Here is an 8,759-nt window from a genome sequence, read left to right as displayed (position 1 = left end):
GTGCGCAGCCTAATTAAGCCTATTGCTTGATTACAGATTCAACTAAAAATGAAAAGGAGGCCTTTTGATAAGCATTTCGAGCCACAAGCCAACTCATCCCAACAATTTTAAACTATAGTGAGTATGAGCAGATTTCAAATCTAGTTATGGTTGGAGGGATTATCCGATCTATTGAAAAGGCAAAAGGTCAGTTCATATGAATTACTAGCATGACTATTAAAGGGATAGTTCACCTCTTTTGACATGAAGCTGTATGACATCCCATTCTAGCGTCTTACGTTCTGCTGCGTACTGTGAGCCGAGTTCCGGCCTCGTTTTGGCGTTGATGAAGGTAGTCCGGCTAGTTGGCTGCGGCCACAAAAATAAAGCGTTTTGCTTCTCAAAACAACATGCATTCAAAAGAGTAATATATTTGCATCACAAAATCGTTCTCCAGGAAAAGGTCAGACCTCACAATCGCTTGGCGCTATTTTCTCTCCCTTCGTATCACTGCGTGCTGTGTAGACCGTGCAGACCTAGCAGTCCCCTGCTTCCAAGCAGTAAACATGGTAACAGGCGCGGCTGTCAGCAGGTGGCAGCACGTAGTGATACGAAGGGAGAGAAAATAGCGCCAATTGATTGTGAGGTCTGACTTTTTCCCTGAGAACGATTTTGTGATGCAAATGTATTACTCTTTTGAATGCATATTGTTTTGAGAAGCAAAACGCTTTATTTTTGTAGCCTGGAACGAAAATGAGGCTGGAACTCAGCTCACAGCACGCAGCAGGGGGTAAGAAAATGTTCATAAATGATATTGCTAGTATGGGATGTCATACAGCTTCATGTTAAAAGAGGTGAACTATCCCTTTAAGTCTACTTATATCTACTTAATAGTATATAGATATATATGTAGAGAGAGAGAGAGAGTTTGCTGAAGTTCATATGGACATGTTAGAGGAGTGTTGGAAAATATTTTTTTTTTTTACCTTTAATAGGTTTAGCAAGTCTTCAGTTTGAAAAAGGAGAGCATTGCATTCTGCCAAAAAAACCTCATCCCATCTGTAAATCATGGTGGTGGTAGTACCATAGTTTGGGTACATGTTGAACTGCATCTTGACTGGATGGCATGCCTTCCAACACACTCTAATGGCAAAACAAGAAACTACCATGAAAACCTAATCTAATGATTTCTGTGAGACATCCTGAACCAATATACAGGACAATTGCAGCAGAAGTGGGCCTTATTGTGAAAGTAAAGGTTCACATACTACACTGTGAGTTATGTAACAATCTGATGATTTTTAGGTCCCATCTATGCAAAAATGTTGAACATTGTTCATAAACCTACAAGCATCAATGTGTTGAGCAGTGTGTGATGGTTTCCTGTTTGCAAAAACAAGAAAGCTCCATTAATTACTGTGTGATATCTTACAAGTTACCATTTCAAAATGTCTGTATAATATGCATATCATTTTTGATCAATGATAAAGCAAATTTTCACGATTTCATCATTCGGATGAGGAGGACACGTTTGTAGAAAACACCTGCAAAAGCTGAAAAATTACAATGTGATTATTTTACCCCATTTCCCACTACTTAACCATTCTATAACTATTCATATAACCAGTGTTTGGTTGTTTTGAGAGTAATTCTGTGGGAAAAAAAAAGTAAAACATACTTGTTGCAGTGTATTAATATGTGATACAAGATATCCAAACCAATTGTCAAAATTGCATTGTTACAGTGAGTGCATGTCTACATCAAGAAAAATCGACTCCACTGGAAACACTTTTTTTTTTTTTTCTTGCACTGTAATCCCGGTGTCTTCTGGAGTTCGTGCGCCACCAGTGCAGATGCGCACCGAGCTGCTCAGTAAAGGCTGCTGCCTCAGGACTTACATGACGATGGAGAGTTTTCGCGTAACGATATAGCGATGGATTGTCCGGCTCCGTGTTGCGTTTTGGGAGTTTACTTGTTAAATTACTGCCGGAAATAACGTCCCTAAAGGTTGTTTGCGGAATACCAGAATTTCCAACTGGAGAGCTTTATCCTAACCTGTATAGATTGTGGTGTGCAAACTCCACGGGTATACTAACAGCCCATTTATATGGCTCTTTGACTGGATTGATTTAGTTTGTCTTCTGGTGTTAAGGTACGCAAAACTGGTTTGAAATGTCCGACTTTCACAACCGAAGCCAAACCAGTGCACGTCGCAGTGACTACGTGTGGCAGTATGAATATTATGACGACGAAGAGCCTGTGTCTTTTGAGGGACTCAAAGCGCACAGATGTAAGTTGAATTCTTTATTGTGAACATTTTCCCCTTTTTTAAAAACTCTGCCTCTACTTTGTGTAGGCTAGTCTGTGAGTGCCTTTCGGTGCACTTTTAATTCATGAGGTTTAATTACCACTGCCCTCGGAGCGTTATCTGTTAATGCTTTAGGTAAAAGGGGCATATTCTGCCTCCTTCTGAGTTATCTTATCTGGAAGCGATATTTCATGCCGTATTTGTGTAGATTTGTTTTACTCAGAAGGTAATGATCAATCAACTTAATTAAACAAAATTGCCATTGTAAACGAGCCGGTTATTGTAATCAATTTTTTTGAAAAATTGTTCATTCCAGTTTGGTAATCGAGGATTTTACCCACAGTGCAAATGGCTCCTGAGTGAAAATAAACTCCCACAAAGAATGGGGAGAAACAAAGATATGTGATTAAAACGAAGCACTAATACTTTCCTCTCGACCTTTCAGACTCCATCGTCATCGGCTTCTGGGTCGGTCTCGCAGTGTTCGTCATTTTCATGTTCTTTGTTCTCGCGCTGCTCACCAAGACTGGAGCACCACATCAGGAGTGAGTAATATCAGGCGACAGCCGTAGGCTAGTTCCTTTAACTTTCAAATCTCGTCTCAGCACCAAGGAGAGTTCAAGCAATTCAGCTCTCACCTTATCATCTCAGAGGGGGGAGTCATGGTGTGAGTGTGTGAGGGGGTGTGTTCTGATATGGATTACAGGGTTACCTCTGATGTATTCTAAGGTGTGAGAATCTATTATTTGAGTGAGCCATGACTTAAAACTGAAAATAATGGGTTTTTTTGGAAGGTATTGTCAAAGGCACACTTCCATCTCAAGCAAAGGCCAAAGATGAAGATGAGAAGGTCTGTCTGACAATAGAGCCCTGAGGCTAAGCAAAGAGTTGGGAATTTATTAGTTGGCTCTAAATGAAAGTCGCCCCTTCTCAGCTCTAGCTGTTTATAATAAAGAACTGCAAAGAAATAGTAGAAAAAAAGAGAGGTCGTTTTAAAATATTGATGGCAGCAGGAGCCCTTCATGTTCTCAAAGCCTTTCCCCCCCCCCCATAGTCTCACTCTGGATTTTTCTTTGATTGTTCACAGAAACCCAGACTCTGCCGAAAAGCGTCATCGGCCAGGGAGCTGTCTGGTGGACATAGATGGCCGCCAGAATGAAAATGACAAGGCCTTCTCTCGCCCGCTGTTAGCAGGCTCCCGTTCATATTTTAATTTCTACATCAATGAGGAGGATCAGGGTCAGGGGAAGCAAAAACAAGATGACAACAGGAGTTCTACCAAAGACAAAAGGGGCCGAGGTATCAGCTCTTCTGGGATGGATGAGATGGAGGAGGACATTGAGGAAGTTGGGGGACACCAACCTCTCAATGGACTAATAGACGAGAATCAGACAGACAGGGAATGTCCTTTCCTGTCTCACTTTAACATCCCTAACTTTGTGAACTTGGATCACAGTTCCACACTTGGAGAAGATGATCTGCTGTATGAGCCTTCTGCTGTACTAGAGCGTCAGTCTCAAGCTCACAATGCTCACTGTGGCTCCCACTGAGTCTGCTTCTACAGAAAAGCATGAGAAGAGGGGTGGTGTAAAATACATTCATTTTCATTCAGGGTTCATTGATGATGGGACAATGCAAAATATATGAAACTGCTTCATATGTGGGTTTTCTTTGCAAAGCTTTTAAATTATTTTCAACGTCTTCATTGGCATCTTTAAGAAAATGGCACAAAGCATAACCTAGCTGACATGTCCATTTAATGTACAAACGCAAGTTCTAAGAAGCAATTTCCCTCTGAAGATAAGATTGCTTCAGGATACCTGTTATTTCGAGCACTGCAGTCTGAACAGGATGCAGCTGTGCTGGTCTGGACTGCACTTTCCACATAACAACAAGAAATAATGAAAGAGCAGTGGGGTCACAGGGGGGGGAGCTTTGTAGAATTCATTCTGCTATTCGCGCTGTCTTCTTGGACCATGAAGTCCTGGACTCCAGTTATTACTGTTAACAAGAGAAGATCAGCTGATCGTCCTACACTATGACAGCCCTAAAGTAAATGCTTCTCTGTATCAAATAAAGTACTCTCTGTTAGAAATAGTTAGGTGTAAGCCATTTATTTTCTATAACAAAATTAAATAAATCACTGTTCTTCAGTCGAGTATTCATATCGTCTTTAATTTTTGTAGTCTGTTACACTTACACATGATGTATGTTTCAAATGATGTCTGATTCAACATTTGTGTGCTGCCGCATTTGTTAAAATTAAAATTATTATCATATGTGCAAAGAAAATGTGTAAAGAACTCAAAGCTGCACTTATACGGTATACTGAAGAGGATCGAAATGCAGCACGCTTTCACTAATAATGGAAAACCAAAAGCCACTTATTAAATGACCCTGCAGGTGCCCTTAACTTTATGGAGCATCAAAATCTTTCAGTCTAATTGTTTGTCCAAACTGATTTGGTATAGTCAGCATCATAAATGTAGGTAGCTTATTGTTAGCTTTGACGTTAGCTGTAATGTTGTATCATCATTTGTAAGTCTAAGGCATAGTTTTAAAGATTGAACAACCTACATGTTGCAAAAGTTTAGTGTCTATTTTTCCAACGTTTTCAGGTTGATTTTAAAGGAAAGGAGTCCTATCAAAAAGATCAGGCTTCCCATGAGATTTAAGAGCATTTCCAAAGTGACATAGTAGCATAAAGATTCCATACTGGAGTTCTCTGGAGTTCTTCCTGGAGAACAAAACTGAGCTAAAAGATTATTGATCTTGTATATGATTCAAAAATGAAGAAATTGAGTGTGATCAGATAGTTGCCTTGCACATAAGGAGCCTAAAGTCAAACAATGAATGCAGGTTTAAAAAAAAAAAAAGAAGCTTGCATTACTATTGTTTTCTTTCACATAAGAAAGAAAAATGATCTTGTCTCATTGATGGGAATACCTTCAGTTAGAGGAGATTTTAAAAGCGCAGTCATTAATAAAGAACAGATAAAACTACAAATGATGCACTCTTTCTTTCTTCATGTAGAAAACATATTTCCCAGTCAAAACAAATCAAGATGCTTGTGAGCAATGTCAGGGGATGATTATGCAAAGGAACATCGAGTTATCATTATCACTTATCAGGAAATACGGAACATAAGCTGCACTTTCCTTCTGTCAGAAGGATGTGCAGGGAATGCCAGAGATTCTATCAACATGAACATGATGCAAATCAGTCTTTGATATTTTGACAAACACCTCATTATGTTCTATTTGAGACACGAGAGGCAAAATGAATTCTAACAATATTACCTCTGCCATCTTTTCTCGTTTTTTTTTTTTTTTGAAAGGCAGGGAATTGAAAGTAGACTAAGCAAACGCTATTTCCCCTGAACCAAAAAAAAAAGGCTTATGCTTTTCAAGGTTCTTTTTTACTACACCAAGCTCACCACATGGAAGATGTTATTCTATAATTATTTTAGCGGATTATCACATTCTTGCACAAGCTGCAAATACATTTTTTCTAACCACACATTTACCATTGAGGTTTTCAGGGGGAGAACAGCATGAATTAATTAGAAAGCCTACATTAGAAAGCCTACATAACGTTTAAAAAGCTACAGAATGATTTATTTTCTCTCTTTTTAAGTGCAGGACACGACGTGCAAAACAAACAACGCTCTGTGCTTTTGTTCCTGATCTGAGGAAGGTTGATATAACCGTTCATTGTCATCAGAACATTGAGTAATACCCAGAGGTGATGTTCAGTCCCACCATTGAGAACAGCGAAGCTCTGAAAATTGACAAGTGTCTATATCTCATTCAGGGTGCACTTAGCTCTGAATCCGGGGCAGCAGAGTTCAGACATTAAAGAATTATGCAGACAGCAAGCAGGTCACTGTCTGAGGTTAGGCAATGTATACATTATTAAAGTTGATCAGGGAATAGACTTCCTGTCTATGTAATCCTCAAAAAAGCTGCAAAATGTGTAACGTGAGAACCTGGGGAACATTCTCCTCTTCAGAAAAACAGAACTTCATACTGAAATCATCTACATATCAGTGGCCGATTGTTGCTGTGGTGATGACAGACTTAATGGCTTGGCTTTAATGAAGGGAACAGCAGTCAAACAGATCCATATTCATCTCGTGGGAAGGGGGTGTTCAGTCACATTGTGTCCACTGTGCAATAGAAAAGACGACAGAGTTGACGGGTTACTTGTGTGGATAACTACTCGTGGAAAGAGGTCTATCTTCATTTATCTGTTTCATTTTCCATATATGTAAACATGCTGTCATTCCAAGTAGTTGAATAAAATTGCATTCATATCTGGTCTGTCCAAATCCTAGGACTTAAAATAATACACACATAACTGACTTGCTACACACTGCACGATTCGCATGGCTCAGTTCAGCAGAAGCTCTCCATAATCATTATGGAGGCAGGCATCCAAGAATGCAGTGAGCATCGACAAACAGTTGGAGGCAGAGTGGAGTCTCCAAGAATCCCAAAGGCATCTCTCGTGGTAGTGTGGTTGACAGTTGGTGGATTACAATGACGGTTTAACAATTAAGCAGCCATAGACGAGGGACTGGGAGGAACAGGCAAGATTGAGGAAGAGCCAACAATGTCATTTTGTTTATACCAACTTTTTTGCAATTTGGTGGGTGCCAAGTTTGCCAGTGTTGAAACAGGGTAGACTGCATATTCATGGCTTTCATGTAAATTAAATCCTGATACGACCAAGGACAGTGTTATACATTAACAACAAAGAAAGAAAGAAAAATAAGTGAAGATAACTGCTTATTCGGAAGCACTTTGTGTCTGATGTATTAAAGCAAACTCTGATCCTGCATTTGCATTTTATCATTTACTCAAATGCCAGCCATATGACTCTTAATCTCACTCGAGATTAAGAACTGTGTGCAAGCAAACTACTGCACTATTATGTCGCCAATAGACCTAACAACCAAGTTGAGTGTCTTACCTGTTAGAAAAGTAACGCAAATATACTCTGATAAGAATCGGCATGGACTCACTGCCCAAATCCGTGTAACTGGTAGTAATTGTCTCACCTATCACGATTAAAAACATATTGCATAACTTGCCATGGGAATCTGATGCATCAAAGTCTTATACAAGCTACTACTGCCCATGGTGAATAGTGTCAAAGCCTTTTGCCACACTCATATATAATTAAATGACACAAAGTCAAGCTTTGTGGTTATAAAGAACAAACACATATGCACCACAGCTGCAATTAGATCTAAAAAGTTGACAAAAAAGGTGTTTTTTGAAGATGTTTCTAAAATGCTGAAGAGGTGCTCTCAGGAGTCTCCCACACACAAATATACCACAACATAAACTGTGACTTTCTAACTGAAAACTTAGTCCTGAAAATTCAAATCTCCTTACAAATGGGGCAAAATCTGCGTGCAAAGCCTTGGAGGCCATACTCTACAGTCAACAGCATGAAAGCAGCTGTTAACACATGCCTCCAGTGGTGCTGCAACAAAAGGAGGCCACTTGTAGAGACCAGCTGCTGGGTATGCATGTCTGTAACTGCAAGGAAATACAGCACAGTGCTAGAAACCATTCTTGACACATACTGTTAAAGTGTCCCCTGGATTAGCTCTTGCCTGAATGATTTATTTTCACACCACTTACCATGATCGGACAGATTGCTCGATAAAATAAAACGGGTACCATTTGGTTAATTAGCTCTAATCCAGCAAAGCTGGACTTTCACTCCCTGTGTAGTGAATTTAGATAAGTGACATGATTTTATAAATTCTCATAAAGACTTGGTATCCGTGTAACTGGGTCAGCAATGTATGTTAGAAAAGCTTTAAAATGTAAATATCCCCAGTTATGAGTGTTACTTGACAATGCATGGGAATAAATCCGACTTAATTATGAGAATTACTGGTTCTGAATTTGTTTTGCAATAAGGAAGGGGAAGCTCTGTCAAAAGCCAGGTGTGAATTTTTCATAGGGTGGAGAAGGAGACAAGTTTCAACTGCTGCAGCTCATTAATAAGACATAGGAAAGAGAGGTGGGGGGTGGTGTATTTGCATGACAGAATGAGTATGCCGCATGCCAGGTTCTGTGTACACTGGGTTTGTGGCGTGTAAATAAAAGGAGTACAAACAGTGCCTGAGTCTGAAGTCATGCAAAAGTCCTGCATATGGTTCGAACTAAGTGCGAAACCTTTGGCTTTTGATAATTTACCTCCAGGAATGTGCCCATAACGGATTACAAACACAAAAGCTGCATCTTCAGCTATCAGCTATCAGCTATCGCGTAAAAAAAAAAAAAAAAAAAAAAAAAAAGCTGCCACAGTCTGTACTTGTTCTGCTGTTTTGCCCTGATACGATTGCACAACAAACCGCCATAGCTGACTGCTGAGTCAAGGTCCTTAAACCTCGGGGTGTGTTACCTGGCCCGGGCAGATTCCTCTACTGTCACTTCCTGGGAAAAAAATA

General features: G+C 39.8%; 1 protein-coding gene across 1 annotated transcript; it reads left to right on the top strand.

Moving 5' to 3' along the window:
* Nucleotides 1–1,823: 1,823 nt before the first annotated feature.
* On the top strand, nucleotides 1,824–4,532 carry LOC142375089 (melanocortin-2 receptor accessory protein 2A-like). The gene is made up of 3 exons (XM_075459011.1): nucleotides 1,824–2,269; nucleotides 2,733–2,832; nucleotides 3,375–4,532. The coding sequence occupies exons 1-3, from the start codon at nucleotides 2,152–2,154 to the stop codon at nucleotides 3,835–3,837; spliced, it is 681 nt and encodes a 226-aa protein (XP_075315126.1). The 5' UTR covers nucleotides 1,824–2,151; the 3' UTR covers nucleotides 3,838–4,532.
* The last annotated feature ends 4,227 nt before the right edge of the window (nucleotides 4,533–8,759 follow it).

This window comes from Odontesthes bonariensis, chromosome 24 (assembly GCF_027942865.1).
Source record: "Odontesthes bonariensis isolate fOdoBon6 chromosome 24, fOdoBon6.hap1, whole genome shotgun sequence".
NCBI lineage: Eukaryota > Metazoa > Chordata > Actinopteri > Atheriniformes > Atherinopsidae > Odontesthes > Odontesthes bonariensis.
Note: the sequence above shows the minus strand (reverse complement) of the source record. Positions and strands in the feature narration are given on the sequence as shown.

What these genes read in the sequence shown, in the direction of transcription:
- LOC142375089 (XM_075459011.1), top strand. Translation starts at nt 2,152, where the DNA reads ATGTCCGACTTTCACAACCGAAGCCAAACCAGTGCACGTCGCAGTGAC. An exon ending in GGGACTCAAAGCGCACAGAT is followed by an intron (nt 2,270 to 2,732) that starts GTAAGTTGAATT and finishes TCGACCTTTCAG; the next exon opens with ACTCCATCGTCATCGGCTTC. An exon ending in ACTGGAGCACCACATCAGGA is followed by an intron (nt 2,833 to 3,374) that starts GTGAGTAATATC and finishes GATTGTTCACAG; the next exon opens with AAACCCAGACTCTGCCGAAA.